This window comes from Narcine bancroftii, chromosome 14 (genome assembly GCF_036971445.1).
Source record: "Narcine bancroftii isolate sNarBan1 chromosome 14, sNarBan1.hap1, whole genome shotgun sequence".
Classification (NCBI taxonomy): domain Eukaryota; kingdom Metazoa; phylum Chordata; class Chondrichthyes; order Torpediniformes; family Narcinidae; genus Narcine; species Narcine bancroftii.
In genome coordinates this window covers 13837058-13855317 of record NC_091482.1, presented here as the reverse complement: position 1 = coordinate 13855317, position 18260 = coordinate 13837058, and the positions used below count along the sequence as shown (strand labels likewise).

The following is an 18260-nucleotide window of genomic DNA, read 5'->3' as shown; positions in this document are numbered from 1 at the left end:
GTGGTGCGAGTCTTGTGGCACCTCGACCCGTTTCCTGATGGTAGAGCAGGTGATGTGGATCCTTGATGATTGCTGCTGCTCTCTTTTTTTCAAAACTTTATTAATTTTAACATATGAAGAAAGTAAGTAATTCACGTACAGAAAAAATACAAAATAAAGTAATACAAGTACAAAGTAACATAGTTAATACAATACCAATCTCGGCATCTCCTTTGCTGCTGCTCTCTGATGGCAGTATTCCCTGTAGATGTTCTCAATGGTGGGGAGGGTTTTGCCTTTTGGAGGGCTTTACGCTGAGGGGTATTTTGTGTCCCCATACTAGACTATGATGCAACCGGTCACCACACTTTCCACCTCACATCTGTAGAAATTTTCCAGGGTTTCTAATGTCATACCAAACTTCTGCAAACTCCTGAGGACGTAGAGACGCTGACATGCTTTTGTTTATGATGCCATTAGAATGTTGGGACCAGGAAAGCTCCTCTGAGATAGTGACTCCCAATAACTTAAATTTGCACACCTTCTCCACCTCCGATTCCTGGATCATATACCTCTGGGTTTCCCTTCATGAAGTCAACAATCAGCGCCTTGGTTTTGGTGACATTGAGATCAAGGTTGTTGTCGGTGCACCATTCAGCCAAGTTTTCAATCTCCCTCCTGTAGGCTGACGCGTTGCCCTTTTTAGTTTGCAAAACACTGTTTGCAAAATTATCTTTTCAATGAAAGAATTTGCAAGTGCTTTGACCCATGCTATGTCTGTTCTGCAAGCACTCAAAATATATACCATTTGAAACAAATGCACATATTTCTTTCCAAATTCAGTTCTTTTGTCAAACCCTACTTGTATAAATGCTCATTAGAACTTCAAGCTGATAATTTTTGACATCACTCTTTTCCTTCTAATCAAAGGATTGTATGTTTGGATTTGTTTATGTTTCTCTCTTTTCACCAACAGTTTATCATTGGTAGTTTCCTATCAATTCATCTAAACCTTAAGCTCTTTGACTACACCTACCCTTATTGGACTACAGTGGTTGGCAACTTAATAGGCATTTCATCTGTTGTCTGTGTTCCATCCTACATGATTTATAAAATTATAATTACTCCAGGAACATTGAAACAGGTAGGTGGTAGACATTCATCTACCTATTAAATAACCCTATCATGGTCTCTTGCTTGTTTTTTGTTTGTGTTTAATATTTCCTGTTGTTTGGATTCAGGATTCATTTGTAGAATTTCCTCCTCCTTCCCTGCTGAACCTCCTTGGAATAATGTCCATAGTCATCCAACAGCCTTCAGTTTTATCTTTACTCAGCCCATAGTCTGACTGTTAGTATGGAGCATTGGTGAAGTTTTGGGTCTTGTGTAATCTCATTTCTCATCAGAATCGAGAAGAGGCTTGGCCTAAAATGCTGCGTTTCACCAAGTAAAATTGGAAACGAATCTACCGCACTTGAACCCTTACTGAACTGGTATTTCTGTCATGTTCTTGCATAAGTTGTCAAGGGTTGCTGTAAAACAAAACACAGTTGATTCGAATGATATAAATAGCACCCTGAGATTGGCCATCTTCACAGGTCCCGCATCTGAGTTAATTGGTCTGCGTTGCCCAAATAAGTTCCTATTTTAGTTGTCTTTGTTCAGTTGGTGGCACTCTGGTCTAGACATTGGATGATTTTTACTTTTAAGTCTTCCCTACTCCATTAACGTGCAATCTAGTTTGAGTTTCCTCCCTTGACCTAAATTAATACACCATAGTTTGATATCCAGATCCTTACAGCTGATAATTGTTCATTTTTTAGCAAAAGTTGTAGTTGTTTATATACTATCCTCTGGTATACACTTCAGTTTCTTGCTTCTTTCCTGAAGGAGTCCTAGCAATTCAGGATAACATACAATTGAGCATTTTTCCTGGGCGGTTAATGCTCCTGGTCCATTTATGCTAACAAAATTTTTGTATATTTTAAACATTGTTGTTGGACAGCAATGACATACATCTTTCTTTCATTTCCTACATCTAAGCTATCGATTGAAGGAAATTGTTGTTCTTTTAACCTCTGCCTTCTAGTTTTATATTTCCCTGCTTCCTTTATGCTTTTATAAACCTGCAAGGTCTCCTCTCAGGCTCCTACACTCAAGAAAGAAAAGTATCAAGACATCATGGTTATTATAGTGAGGTTAGCACAATGCTTTTACAGCACTAGTGATTGGGTAATGTTTGTAATGAGCTTGTGTCTGCATGGGTATCCTGTGGATCCTCAGTTTTCCTCGCGTTCAAGACATACAGGGTTAGTAGGTTAATTAGTCACATGGGTGTATTTGGGTGACATGGGCTAGATGGGGCCCGTTATTGGTCTGTTTCTCGAAACTAAACTATCCAGCATTTCCTGATAATTCAAACTTCCGATACCAGTAATATTCTTAAAAATCATTTTTGCATCCTTTCCAGCTTAATGTTAGTTTTCCTATGGTTGGGTGACTGGGACTGTCCACAATTCTCCAACTGTGGTTTCACTAAGTTCCTGTGTCATTGTTACAGTTGCGTCACCACTTTCAGGGAACCATTACCTATATTTCTTTTTTCTCCTCTCCAAGTCCTTTTGTCCTACAACACACCCCAATGACCCAGTATTCACTGTAACCCACCCTGGTTTTAACTGCAGAAGTGCCACACCTCGCATTTGTCCAAGTTAAATTTAATCTTCCATTTCTTGGCCCACCAATTCTGCATACTTATTAACCGTGCTAGCCACTGCTGTCACGAGGGGGCTGCATGGGGTGCGGAATGCAGCAAGTGACACCTAAATGAATCACATGGTTTATTCTGCACGCACTACAAGGTCAGCCCCTCCACCACCACCCTGCCCCCCTCCCAAAACCCAGGGGTAAAACGATGAATTACCACACCGGGAGACACCAACTTGAGTGAAGTCACTGATCCTTGGGTTGTCATCCAGTTGTTGATGGAGATGACAAACAACAGTGGACTCGTCACTGATCCTTGTGCCACACCACTGGTCACAGGCCTGCAATCTGAGTAATTAACTGTCCACTGCCACCCTCTCTCTCCTACCATCAAGGCAATTTTGTATCACTTGGCCAGCTCCCTCTGGATCCCGAGTGATCTGACCTTCCGGACCAACTTGCCGTGCGGGAATTTGTTAAAAGCATTTCTAAAGTCCACGTAGACAATGTTTATCGCCCTATTCACATCAATCTTTGTGGTCACCTCTTCAAAAACTGTCACTTTCCCCATGCATTAAGCCATGCTAATCATCCCTAATCTGTTTCTGCCTTTCCAAGTGCAAGTAGATTGTGTCTCTCGGATTCCACGACAGTAAGTTACCATGACTGACATTTTAAATAAAGCCATCTTCCAGTCTTCTGGCACTTTGCAAATATTTCTGTCTGGGTTCATACAATGTCTTCCCATAATGTCCTAGTTTGATTCAGGAAACTGAAAATAAAATAAACTGGAGGATGCCAGCAAAACAAGCAGACTAGGCCATAGCTGAGAAGAGGAACAGAGTCAAGCTTGTTTTTTTGGTTCAAGACTCCTGTTTTGAACTGAAAAGGAGATCAAAGAACCTTCTAAAACTGCAATGAGGGAAGTTAGAGAAAGAGGAGTTTCTATGATATGTTTCAATGGAAGTGACCATGAAGATAAACTGTAAACAAAGTTATTTGGTTTATATGAGTTGATGGGAGCAGTTAGGAAGTGAGAACATGGACAAAAGACACATCACTGTGTGAGAGATGCAAACTGTCAAGTTGGAGAATTAACCCAGCAACTGTTTCTTCCTGAAGAAAAGGCAGCCATCTAGTTTAATTCTTATTGCTTCACAATCCCACATCGTTGCCCTTGCCTCCCTTATTCGCAAGGTGGGCTATTTTAATGAGATTGAAAGATGCTGTCCCTCCCACTCATAATCAAGGCATATCTGGCTTAGAAAAAAATGAGATGTTCCTCTACTGAAATTATTCTAAACTCGGTTTTTTTTTAAACCCAATGTTTATCTTCCTTTTTATTATTAGTAGTGGATGGACTATTTGTGTTAGTCAATTGTCTCCAAAGGGAGGGATTGAATTAGATAATTAGTATAGTGTTTTTCTTTTTAACTAACTATTTGTATTGCGACACAAGATTTGTTAATACTTTATTTTATTGTTATGTACCGATGGAACACTTATTTGATAAAACAAAAAAGTCAGTCCTGCACAAAAATTATTTGTTCTTCGTCCCTCTAAACCTTTCTATGTAACAGTTTGATTATCTTACAACCACCTCGGCCACTTTCTCTGGTAGCTCATTCCATTTATCCACCAGCCTCTGTGCTATAAAGGTGCCCCTCAGGTTCTTTTTATATCTTTCCCCTCACACCTTAAATCTAATCCCTCTAGATTTCGATTCCCCTCCTTTGGGGAAAAAGACTAACTATTAACCTATCATAATTTTATAAACATGGACAAGATCCTCCTGTGCTCCTCTCATAATTTAAGTCTGCAAGTCCCGTTAACATCCTTATGAATCTTTTCAGCTTAATGATTTTTTTTTTGTCTGCCTGGATTACAAAAACTGCACAAAATATTCCCAAAGGCAATCTCACCAACATCATGTATGAAAATAAGAAAAATGCTGGTCAATTGTGGCAAACTCGGTAGCTAATGCATTGCTGCCTTTATTGGTACCAAGGCAGTTAGTAATATAAATCTACAGTATATTGAACAATTCTGCATACTGGCAAGTCAACAACAGAACAACCCCATCTATAAACTAGCAGTCATCTTTTTAGTCACAGCAAATCTATCAAGATCTTTGAATACTTGTAACTATCCTCAACACCCGGAAACTTACTTCAATAAATTAGGAATTTGGTAAATTAGATAGTCGGGTTCCTCTTAGCTATCCCTTTCCATTTGGCAGGTTTAACTGGTGGGGAATTTCAGCAAATTAGCCTTCCATGTTGGTAAATACGTACAGTTAGGAAATGTGCTAACAAATCTTGACCATCAGGGTCAGTGATAATGTCTTTTTTCTGAAATCCTAAATTTAGTGGCATTAAAAGAAAATTTTTAGCAGTTTAGTTTGGAATTGCTTCCATTTTCAAAAAGTTTGATTTTTTTTTAATAAGCCTGAATAAACTATCAAGCTGTTTCCAGGACTGGTAACTTGCTATGATGTCAACAGTAAATTTTAGAATGTGATTTTGATTGGTTTTACAGAGGCTCTTGAGAAGCATAACACCTGAAGTTGAAGGAAATGAAACTCCTAATTCCGGTGTCCACCTGAATGATGTTTAAAAACAGGCATTATGGTGCACTTAACTTCTTGGACTGAACCCAGTGTAATACACACACACACATTCAGAGTGAGCCACAAGCTGCAGCTTCAGTGACATCAGTATTTCCTTAAAAATTCTTGATTTTTGTCAAATTGTAGTGATATAAACATTCGTGCACAAAAATGTAAAATTAATAGTTGTATAAACATTCCATTTTTTCTTTACTGCCCATTGGGCATTGTGCTATAATTTTTAATGAAAGAAAAAATACCCAGAGGCTGCAGACTGTTGCTACCTTTAAAATGTAGTTGATGTACTTCATTTGAGAAAATATTGATCATATTTCTTGTAACTTAGCATTGGAATACAACAGATTTCTTTTTAATGACCAAGCTTTCAAAGCACCATTTCAATGTTAATTATAAACTTGCATTGAATGCAAGATGGATATGTGTGAATTATAATAGTTATTTGAAGTGTGCCTTGAATATATGCTCCAAATTGTATATTTTTAATTTTTAGTACGTGTAGTCGTGAAGCTGTCGTATTCTGTATATTACTTCACGTCTGTGTTCTGGGTGCCTTATTTCTTAATTTCAATTTTCTAAACAACTCGACCTTAAGTCTCAAAGAAAGATAACTGGAATAGATAGTACACATTTGCTTTTTATAAAATATGGATTTTCTGCTTTAAATGTTATGCAAGAAATGAAAATAATTTTGCAAGGTATTCCATATTTTAAAACGGGTTTGGGTACTTCAGTGATTTTTCATCAAACCACATTACTATTTTAACTTGTAAATGTGTCAAAGTTAAATGATAAATAGAAATTTTGTTTACTGATGGCAACATCATCAAAGCTTTTGGCAGTCCAAACTGCTTTGCTAGCATTTTGGGTATGACAAACTCGAACAAGATAATAAGCAGAGTTAAAATGATGCATATTGTAAGATAAACAATGGCCAAGATCCTCAAAGTAAGCTACTTTGCAACTAGGTAGAGCATATAATTATTAGTTCCTGCAGATCTGACCAAGTTGTTTAAAAAGAATTAAATCTCTTCAAAATTTATATTGTATTTATTTGTTTCTATTCAGACCAGAAATGGTATCTTTTTTAAGGTTTACAAATTGGAAAACAGAAGCATATACTGCAAATATCTGTGAAATTATTTTTGTCCTTAACCACTGTAAAAGATAGGGAAAATACATCATGATCAATGTGTTCCATCTTGAGAAGTAAAAATCTGATTTGTTTTTACTGGGAATATAAAAAGTCGTATTGGAAATAAAAGACCAACGTGAAATTGAAATTGTTACTTTGAAGTATTGTGCCCATGTCCTTTAGAGGGCAACATTAGTCATGTGATCGTCTTTAGAAACATTCTTTTTGCCACCTGTTTCAGTCAATTGGCAAGTCGTTCACTAGGCATTCTTTTGAACAAACATGCCTCAATGTAAGTAGGATAGATAATACAAAGTTATTTTCGTGGCCAAATAAGACATTTGGCAGAGGTGATGCAAGAGACGGTCAAATTAAATTTATTTTAATTAAAGGAAGGGGTTTAACTACTGTAAACTTCAGTCTTCAGTTGTCCTTTTAAACAGTGATGACGTGGACAGAAAACTGACTTGTTCTGATGCAGTGAAAAAAAAGTTGTAATTGTTTCTCTACTCACCGGCTTTTTCTCACTTCATCCAGCAATGTGTATTCTTGTCATTTACTTTTAAATATGTGCTTTTTTCCATTGCTGGAGGATAGGAAGAACTGGCCGTTGTATTGCTTGCCGGCACAAAATGAAAATAGTGGAGTTAAATCTAAAATCCTTCTGCACCAAATGAGATGACCCACAAACAATGCAAAAGCAGAATTGGTATAAGTGAAAAATCTTCACCCAGTACAAATGTTCCCTCTGGGATTTCTTCCCATGCAGTGTATATTTCAAGCCAGGTTTGTTAGCATCAGAATGTATTTGTATGTAAACTCAATTTGACATCACTGAGACATTACGTGAATATTGTAAAAGTTGGCTAGCTTACAAGATATACTTCTGAAAGACTTTATAGTGCAGTGAAATGCTCCATCTAGTGGCTTACAACTCTTTCATCGGTCAAGTTCAAATACACAATGGGCACAAACCTGATGTAATCTATATTTGTAAGATTAATCAGTTTGTGGAACTGGTTACATCAAGCCATTTTGTACATCAACTGGATTTGTTGCTCAAGTTTGTAAGTTTATTGAAATGCCTGTTCATGCATTACTGACCAATGTATTTGTCTAGCTTTTGTATTTAAGTAGATGTATGTCTATTGTTATTGGTACCATTTTACATGATTAAAGTTTATCATTTCCATGAGTTTGCATTAATACTTTCTCAACCTAACACATTTGTACTTAAAATTAAAATCACAGGCTTCTTTTGTTGATTCTTGCTCATTGCTCAAAATCTAGTTATTTATAAATTGGACTGGCTTTGGTAGCCAACTAAGTCAGTATGGACAGTAGGACCTAACTGTGGTAAATCTGTGACTTTATGGTTCCACATGATTTTAGTCTCAGCAAAATAGGAATTTTATTTTCTAAAATTTGTTTGCATAAAACAATTTCCTTTAGTGTGAAATGTGTGTTTTGAGTTAGTTTTCTCTTTTGATATAGAATTATATAGTGCAGGAATAGGCCCTTCAGCCCACCATATCTGCATTGTCCACAATGCCACTTTAAAAGGATCCCATCTGCCTGCATGTGATTCATAACCCTCTGATTATTCAAGTGTCTAAAAGCCTCTTAAATATCACCATTGTACTTGTTTTCACCTCCCCCCCCCCCCCCAATACTGCATTCCAGGCATACTACTGGAAAATTTATTTAATTTAAAAAAAACTGGTCTCTGAACCTTAAACCATTGCCCTCTTATTGCTTGACATTTCTACCACAGGAAAGTTTCCATGAAGAGTTCTGACCAGAAACATCGACAATTTCCCTCCATGAGTGTGCTCAGTCCCTCCTGCTTCCTTTTGGTCATGCCTGGTTCCAGCATCTGCAGTTCTTGTTTCTGACCATCTAACCTCCCTATGCCCCTCATAATTTTAGAAACTTCCAGTAGCTCTCCTCTCACTCCAGAGAAAACAACCAAAGTTTATCCAAAATTACCTTAGTTAATACTATCTCATCTAGGCAACATCTTGGTGAACACTTTCTATGCCCTCAAAGCCTCTGCAGTATTCCTTCAATATGACCAAAACTGCACACAATACTCCAAAGGTTGCCCAATCAAAATGTACAGCTACAACATGACCTTGACTTCTATACTCAATATCCTAACAAATAATGGTTGAAATAGCATCTGCCTTCTTTACCACCTTATCTATTTATATTTCAAGGTGCAATGAACATGCAATCCAAGAATTCTCAGTACATCAATCCTCCTAAAAAGACTTGCCCTTTTTACTGTAAACTTTTCCCTTGTATGTACCCTTCCAAGTGCAACATCTTATTCTTATCCGGCTTTAACTCCATATAACATTTCTCCAACTGGCCAAAATCCTACTTTATCATTGATAACCTTTACTATCCGCAACTCCATTATTTTATATCATCTGCAAACTTACTAATCAATTTAAGATGAATATAACAGAGGTCATAGCAATAATTCCTGCAGAACCTCACTTGTCACAGAGATACACCAACCCAATTTTGAATCTAAGTCCTTGTGGAGCCCATGTTCTTCATCTTGATCAGACTACGATGGGGGGGATTTGTGAAATACCTTATTAAATTCCATGTAGACAATAACTACTGCCCTACCTTCATCAATCGTCTGTACCTCCTCAAAAAACAAAACTCAATCAAGCTTTTAAGATATGTCATGCCTTGCACAAAGCCATATTGACTATCTCCAAGAATCGTCCCCCATTGCTTCTTTGCCACCGATGTAGCAGATTATCCCTTTGACATTCTTAAACAAAAGAATAACATGAGCTGCACCAATCTACTGCCTAATATTTGTTCTAATTTGCATTCCCCCAATCCTTATCAAAGCTACAATAAAATCTATCAAGTTGTGATCACTGTATCAAAATGTTCCCCTATTTGAACTCCAATCACCCAGTAAGGCTCAATTCCAAACACAAGGTTGATAATGGCCTTTTTCCTGGTTGGAACCACCATCAACCACTTTGAGAAACACTATTAGATGTGCCTAAGAAATTCTGACCCATCTAGGCCTCTTGCATTAATGTCAATATTGGAGAAATTAAAATCAACCATTTCCACAGCCCTGATGCTTTTACAAAATCTGCTTTTATATCAATTCCTCTATCCCACACGGCTAATAGGGAGGCCTAACTGCATAATCCCATCATAGTAATTACATCTTATTTGTGAGCTCTATCCATAATTGCCTCAGGAGATGAACCCTCCAGTTGTCCTCTGAGTGAAGGCAATTTCCCACCTATTTTACGAGCTTCTTTATCAACAGGTATCTGAAACATCAAACCCTGGAATGTGTGTTACATGAAGACGTGTTGAATACACAGACAAGTTAATAACTTTTAAAATAAATTTTTGCATCTTCTGAAGACATGAGACAGCAACAAAAGCCTTTGTAAAAATCTCAATAACTGCAACTGCGGCGACTTCAAATCCTAGGTTTTCTTGCAAGAACATTTTATGACTACATTAAAATAGTATCAATTCAAACATTTTTCACTTGCCTGTTTTTAACACCACTCCAAAATGGTCTGATGCCTCATTGCATGCAGATTCTTAGCTGCTGTTCGGAATTCAGTTTCTTTTCCAAAAGGCTAATGGTGCTACACCATGTGCCTTGTAGAGTTCTCAGCAAACCCTCGATTAAGCAGGCATCATTGAATAAAGGTAACGTGGATGTTCTATCTGCAACATAATACTGTCTAAAATAGTTGGAATGTTCACCTTTTCAATTTAATATCAAATTAATCAATTCTTGTAATGAGCCTCTGCTCATTTATCCCACTGAGGGAAAAAAAAGAGAATTTAAAACACTCGAGAAGTGAAATTTAAAGAAGAATTCACAACCTTTTATATTTGATACTTAACAGCTTAGTTCACTGGATAGCAATTAATAAAACATAGTAAAATAAGCGCAGAAGTCGTTACCTCTCCAGTTTGTCCTGCCATTTAACATGATCAGGGCTGATCCACCCCATGCCTCAGACTTCTGTGCAAGTTGCTCACAGAGCTCAATTTACTGATCTTTCAAAACGATCTACTTTCTCTTTAAATACCTTTGATGATGTTGCCTTCACAAGGTGGAGTAGAGAGTTGTGAAGTGCACTTCAGTTTAAATGATTACACCATAATCCTGAAACTACCATGTCTTTTAAAAAGCCTCTGTATGGAGAGGAAAAGAGATAATGAGTGATTTCAAACAAACACCAGTACTCATGAAATGTTGTTAAACTGTGATTCTTTGATTCGAAAGAACTCGAGAGAAAACCTTGCAGTTTTATTCAAGATGGTGATAATGTCAGGCAAGTGCCTTGAGAAGAAAAGGATGAGTCCAAATGGATAACAGAAACACGGATTTTACTGAACACGAGGAGACCGTTTTACCATAGTCTCCGTGTAATTTTTTTAAAAACACTATCATCAATCTAATTTCCTAGTTCTTAGTCACAGGTTAGGACATTTCAAACACTCATCAAAGTGCTTTGGAAATAAGTTCCACACTCCCAACATCCTCTGATTAAAATGAATGAACCTTCTATTAATTACTTTGCGAGGTCGAGGATAAAGGTCGCTATCATCTGGCTCTCAATTCCACCAGTACCATGCCACTATACTTCTAATTTCTCCATTCACTTCCCTTCATGTAGATCATTTATTCTCCTCTTCTTTCAAGTTGCTCCACAAAATTATCATTTCAAAGTGTTTGGAAATGTAGCAAAACCATGGAATCAAGTGATCTTCAAAATATTAAAATGTTGGTGCTAGCAATCAAAGGAAAACGAGAAATGGTGGGAACACTCATCAGGTCAGGCATAATCTGTGGAAAAGTAAAGCAGAAAAAGTTGAGTTGTCTTTTTGAAAATCTTTATCACAATTTCCACAGTTGCTGCCTGATTTGTTGAGTATTTCCAGGATTTTCTACGATCAATCCAATCATCCAGTCTGAATATGAGAAGCAGCTAAGCAAGCTCATAATTGAAAAGAACATCAAATAAAAAGCACAGAATCAAATAAATCACCTTGACCTTTAATACAGATTTGTTTCTCCAAATAGTAGGAAGCAAGATTAATCCTGCATTTAAACAAGCATTACCAATAATGCCAGGTATTCTTCAGAATTGGGACCAGCTTCTATCAATGCCTCTTTCAAAAAAAAATCAAATTATTGAAAATTTCCTTTCCCAGAAAAGTGATCATTTCAATGAAAACCTTCAAGTGCATGGTGCCTGCTGGTAAACTTTGTAATGTTCTAAGTTTCAGTACTTTACTTCTGTCACAAACCCTTGTTCTAAAAAAAACCTTCCGATCAACAAATTAAAATTTATAAAAAAGCTCAAGTGATCCGAGAACTGATGCTAGACTATTTTGCACCCTACGCCAGGCTAAGTGCAGGCAGTGGGGAGTGCTGTTGGAATCTCTTCAACAGCACCCTTCTGAGGTCTGTGCCCCAGGCAGCTGCCTAGTTTGCCTAATGGTAAAGCAGGCCCTGAATGGCTGGTATTATTTTCCTTAACAATTTTACTTTACCAGTTTTAACATCGATTGTAGTATGTAACTCCTGCTGGATTTTTAATATTTTAACCCTAAATTATAATTATTTAAATAATCAACTTTTGTATAATGTTGATTAATGCTCTATTAAAATTTCTAAAGTATCATTAATGTATGTATATCCTTGCACTTATGAGTGTGGATCAAAAGTGATATGCAACATCATTTCACAATCTTAGCTTTCTAATCTTCAGAAATTGTTTTTAATCGTCATTAGACGTGGACATTACCCCTCCATAAATCTTTGTCCACGAAGCCAAGCCAAAGAAAGAAGAAGAATATTTCATACAAGTCCACAAAAAACATAAAACAATTATATGTGTATATATTTAAACTGATTTTTTTTAAATATAGAAAACACTTCCAATCAAACTAATCATTTTCCTCTGGTTCAATGTATGACTTTGTTGAGGCTCTGCTTATCTGCCTTGCAAGATATCGTTCTTTTGCGGATGTAATAGTCTCTTGATTGCTGCGTTTGACAAATTTACTGAGCTGCTGGGAATGTATAGTCCCATTGGTTTCCTTTTCTGAGTCAACTTTTGACTTTTGTTCACATGGCCAGTTGAATGTTTTGTTCCCCTCGTCATTTCGCTGCTCATCCTTCTCCTCTGACCTGGGTCTCTTGTGATGAGGTTTTCTGGATTTTTCTTTTTCTGAAGTATTACCAGGGCTATCATGGCTTCCATCTTTCTCATCACCTCTTTCAAAGGTTTCTACTACTTCTTCTTGGATCTCTTTGTCTCTTTCTCTCCTCTCTTGATTCCTATGCTTTTCTTCCTTTCTTTTGCCATCTTTTATCGGACATTTTTCCATTTTGTTTTGCTCTCGTTCTTTAAACTTTTCATCTCTCACTTGCTCAACTTTATCTTTATGGGAATCTCGTGGTCTCCCATCCCTTCCACTGTTGTGGTCTTTAGATTTCTCCTCTTTGGTTCTCTTCTGATCTTTGCTGTCCCTATATCTTTCTTGTTCCCTTTCTTTTCTTGGATGATCTTTTTCTCTGTGCCTTTCTTTTGCACGTTTGTGCTCCTTAGGGGTCGACTTTCCCCAAACGCTGCTGCTTTTTTCAGTCTCTCGATAAGTCTTTGAATTGCTCTTGCCTTTCTCACTTTTGCCCTCTCTAGATGAATAGCTCAAATGTTGATGGCTTTGCTCTTCCTCACTCGAAGACTCTACACGTCTTCTGTATTGACGACTTCTTGCTTTCTCTTCATTTATGTCCGAGTTGTCTTCATCATGTCTCGTTTTGTAAAATACTTGCTTTTGGCCATGTTTAGGTTTAGTTTCTTCACCACTGTTAATTTCAGAGTCACTGTCAATGTGCAGATCTTGCCATCCTGCAAAACCATCGGGATTTTTACCATTGTTATCTTCAGGTTCTTCTTTAATCCTTGGAGAAAAATACACAATCTTAACTTATTGTAGCAACATCAATACATCTTTATTATTTAGAATTTGGAAATATAAAGAGCATGATGGAATTACTAGTATTGTGAAACATTCCAATTAATCAATGCTTTCTTTTCCTTATCAAGTAACCTCATAATTTCATAACATTTCTGAGTTAACTCTTTCCAATTTTGGTAACTTCAATGTGTTAAATTGACAACATCAAGGAATATTCTAATTTTAAAACAGATTAAAACAGAATGCATCGCTTAAGATTTTATCTTTCAAGAATTGCACTCACGTTAGAAAAAAAAGACTCGGGATAGAACTTTCAAATAAGATAGATACTTTCAAATACAAGATTTACATTAATGTTGCTTTAATGCACTCTGACAAATTGAATGTTCAAGATATTGAACTTCATTGAAATGAATCATATTTTAGCTTTCTGACAATTGTTTGGTCTGCTTTGTTCATGAATGAGTGAGTCAGACACCAGACTGAGTCGAAATCAAGGTTCTTTGTTCTTTATTACCGGATTGTAACACTTGCAACTAACAGTGTTAGTTGGAGAAGGCGCATTCCGCCGTTATCAGCAAGTGGTGTTTTTTTTATACCTCAGGATACGTACTTAGTAAATGATCATACCATGACATTGTCCAATGAATAAACTGTTGCTATCCTTCTCTGTTAGCCTGCTGCACATCATTCTTGTTAGTGCCAAGCTTATCTTGAGTGTACAAGGTCACATCTGCATTCTGTTACTCCTTAGTACTGGGTGACTCCTTCTCCGGTCCCATCTCATGATGTTTTTACCTTACACCTCCCAAACTTTATCAGACTTAGAAAATGACTATTTTATATCCCACTGAATTAACATGTTGATTATCAGGGTAGCTTTAGTTAGAAATGTTATTGCAGGACAGCTGCATGTCAAAAGTTGTTGACTTTCCTACCAAATGGAAAATATCCAACTTTGGATCTTCATCTCCACCAGACATTTAATTTAGTCAGGCATAATGATCACAGCTTCCCAAAACAAACAAATGAAAATCTGTCCATACTTATGTCATTAGTAAGAAGCACTTTTCACTTTCCGAACCCACAGTCCATGGCAAGGATCAAGGCCTTGGGACAAATGATACATGCAGTGGTATACAGTGAGGTCATTAACCCTCCCTTAGAGAAATGCTGCATTTCCTGTGATGAACTAACAAAGGAACAGCAATGGAAAATTCATCAGACCATGGTAAATTCAAAATAGTTTTTATTAAACTATTAAAACCATGACATTTCATTCTTAACTCTAATTTAATTCCCACTATGCACAAATGTGTAGATATATGTGTGTTAAAATCCAAATGATTACAGTTTGAGCTTGTTTGAAAGGTAAATTTTAAACTTCAGCATCAACTATCTTGTGTTGCTTGAAGATTTTTAAAATCACAGTTCAGAATAATTAAGAAACACTTTTAAACATCGTGCCTTTGGATCTCTTTAAACTCATGAGTCTTTTGATGAGTTGTCTTTCAAAGATATTCTTCATACGAGTGTTTTCACAAGTTTCTCCTTATCTTGTTAGGGTTACAGAACTGAGATCTTCATGATAGTTTCTTTCTTAATCAAGAGCAAAGTGGTCTTACTTTAAAGTCACTTATTTTGTGTTTCCCGGTTTCCAGGAACCGTACGTTACACAACAGTACGTTTTCTGGTTCCTGTAACTCAATCCGATCTTACTTACAGGATGGTTTCAAAATGTCTCTCTGCCTTCAGTTATGTTTCTCTGACATCCCCACTGTTTCAGTTTTATTTTTCCAAAACACAAACCTTCCTTCAAATTATCACTTCACTCCATTAAAAAAATCTGACCTCACCTCTGCCCAAGAGGTTTAAGTGTTTATGTCTCCAGAAAGTCTAATCATGTCACTCCAGGAAGAACTTGTTTATTTGAACAGCTGCCAGAAGAAACCGTGCAAACGCACCCATTGTCTTAGAATCAATTAAGACCATTATCCATTATGATATCGTTCTTCCAAACTTGGTGACTCCAAAATGAACTTTCTCTCTGAATGCAATGGCGTATCTGTAAATGTGATGTGACCTGTGTGTCACCCTGTCCACCATAACTAACTTTTATATCAGGTTAAGTAATGTATCAGGATCCCTACTACCAACATCATCTTGCTTCCCTATTCTTTTTTCTCCTCCTGCCACTCTGGATCATGATTATCCTTTATACATATGTGGTCTTGAGTTTTGCTCGGCCAGGCCATCAGAATTAAAAAAAACACCAATGTCTTCTGAGCAGTAAAGTGAGAATAACCTACAATGCAGTTAACAAATGCACTTCAGCCAGGCTCCAGACTGCTGGAGAGAACCAGTACTGTTTCTCATTTATTACTGACATTCAAGGATAACTGGAAAGGATAAACACAATTCATTTTGGGAAAGGCAGCAATGATCAAAAATAACCCTAAATGAATGGTTCATGTCGTTTAGCTAACCAAATATTATGTATGTTTCTTCTCATTGTGAATTCACTGTAGGAGCTTGAAAAATCAATTCACCTGATTGCATTAGCAATACAATTATGCATCTTACCCTTTGGTTCCACGAATGCTGCATTCTGGAATAATCTCTTCACCCACTTTCTGATTCAAAAAGTGCCGGTAGAAACCACTGAGGTCTTTCTGTTTAGTTACATCCAAAGAAGCTGGCATAAAACAAAATTTTAAAAATATAGTAAATATAATTTTAGAACTATCCAATAATGTTTAGTGATTCATTCAAAAATCATAACTTCCACTTTTTACTTGGAAAATTACTGTTCTACACTCTGAGCAGAAAACATCAAGAGACAGTAAAAACACAAGGCTGGAGAAACTCAGCAAGTCAAACAGTGTACTTTATATAGCAAAGGTAAAGATATATAACCAATGTTTCGGGCTTGAGCTCTTCATCAAGGTATCTTGGCAGTCCAAGATAAAGGATTATCTAATATGAAGCAAAAGTGTACTTTTACATAACCCTTGAAGTCTGGCAGCTGAAACTATTCAGTTGACTAAGCACACAACAGAGATTCTACAAACATGGTAGCTCACCCTCAAGCTCTGCTTCTCTACGCTCTTGTTCTTTCTCTTCAGCTCTTTCCTGGAGCTTCTTTTTATAAGCAGAAGTGACAAATGCATCTTTGTCCACATATTTCTCCCCTTCAGCCTCACGTTCCTTTTGGATTTTTCGCTCCATCCTTCTATCTTGCTCCTTCTTGCGTTCATCTACAGCTTTCAGCAGACTCTCGATGTACTTGGACTTTGTGGGGGATGGGATTTGGGAAAACTGGTAGGTTAGCTTTCAAATACAAAATATTTAAACATAATATTGGTCCACATAATGTATCTGATCTCTATGTGGATGCATAGTTTCTAAAAACACATCAGCAGAAGGAAGAACAACAAATGTCTTCCTAACTTGAAAAGAAAATAAAAGATTATGGGAATGATTATATGATCCAGAGGCTTGACTATTTTCTCAGTTCTTTGTCAGTGTGTTTCCCTTTTATGATAAATTGTGAACAATTTCAAAAGTTAGGTGAAATATTTTGACAAGGCTATTTTGCTTAAAAACCACATTCAACATGCAAATTTAACAGATAAACAAAAGCAAGTAAACATAATTTGGTAAGCATCTCGGCAAAAATCATATTTAAAATTTCAACGATATAAAATTGCTAATAAATATTACAGAAATAGATCACAAAGAAATTTCTTGGTCAAAAATGAATACCACTTTCGACAAGTGGCATTTCCATCTACTGTAAAACATTCTTGACAATGACTAGCAGGATGTTAATCATTCTCCAATGTTAAAATGACCTCTACCATTTATTACCAATTGAAAATATTTGTAAAATGTATCATCACTTAACCAAAAGTTATCGGTTTGCTAATAAACAAGAAGAAATGGATTTATGTATGCAGTTCCCCACCAAGGATTTCCAAAATTTTCGGACATTATATCACATTACCAGCACCTGGAGTATTTTGCTTAGATATCAAACCGTCTCAGGAGGAACGTGCAAATGCAACACTAAGTTTTTAACTAACCGATTAAACGAATATTGCTCAAATGCTCCTATGGCACATGATGTGCAAAATCCCAAGTACTGGGTGGGGACTCGAGAACCTCAGGTGTGCAATTTTAAAATCATTTTACATTTGGTAATAGCTACCTGCTTATTCGAACCAGAGAGTAATTTTGTGTGACTTTCCAGTTTCTTCTGTTGAAGATCATCATAAATACTGTCATATTCGTAAACTGTAACGTCCTCTGCCAGTGCTTTTTGGATTTCCAATTTTGTCTAGTTTCAAAAGAGATACCGATTAAACATTTTCATAGCTCATCTGAGGAAGATTTTTTTTTAAAAAATCACATATTAGTACAATATGACAATTATTTGCAAAGCACTATGAATGTAGAAAATATCTGAAATATTCACAGAGGCAAAATACTCCCTCTCCCCATCCTATCCCCAAATAAGTGAGGAGTTGCACTGGATTTGGTGAGGAAATTGTGCTTGTCACTGGCAGAGAGAAGAAACATGTCAACCAGACCCAGAGAATTAGAGAAGCCAAGATGTTGAGAGAGAAGGGTAAAGAATCAAATCTGGTCAATCCAACCAAGCAAGATGGTGGAGGTGTTGAAAGACAAGGGGTGTCGATGCTGCTAAGATTTCATACGTGAGTTATGCATCACAAGGCACACATTAGTACAATTCAAGAATGTAAGAGATTCTATCCCTTTAATGGGATAAAGCCAATGTTCGAT

At 36.7% G+C, this 18260-nt stretch overlaps 2 protein-coding genes across 11 annotated transcripts in view; one reads left to right on the top strand and one right to left on the bottom strand.

Moving 5' to 3' along the window:
* Positions 1–7641, top strand: part of LOC138749545 (sodium-dependent serotonin transporter-like) — an 89203-nt gene extending 81562 nt beyond the window's left edge. For 6 of the 7 annotated variants that reach the window (XM_069911028.1, XM_069911031.1, XM_069911034.1 and 3 more), the window contains 2 exons: positions 956–1123; positions 5224–7641. In XM_069911028.1, the coding sequence (XP_069767129.1) occupies positions 956–1123; positions 5224–5301 (246 nt within the window). In that variant the 3' untranslated portion in view covers positions 5302–7641. The remainder of the gene's footprint in view (positions 1–955; positions 1124–5223) is intronic. The other variant, XM_069911033.1, reaches the window with a different exon arrangement.
* Positions 7642–11499: 3858 nt separating this feature from the next.
* Positions 11500–18260, bottom strand: part of nsrp1 (nuclear speckle splicing regulatory protein 1) — a 38833-nt gene continuing 32072 nt past the window's right edge. For all 4 annotated transcript variants that reach the window (XM_069911040.1, XM_069911036.1, XM_069911037.1 and 1 more), the window contains 4 exons: positions 17665–17793; positions 16538–16745; positions 16038–16149; positions 11500–13437 (listed from right to left, as the gene is read on the bottom strand). In XM_069911040.1, coding sequence (XP_069767141.1) covers positions 12417–13437; positions 16038–16149; positions 16538–16745; positions 17665–17793 — 1470 coding nt within the window. In that variant the 3' untranslated portion in view covers positions 11500–12416. The remainder of the gene's footprint in view (positions 13438–16037; positions 16150–16537; positions 16746–17664; positions 17794–18260) is intronic.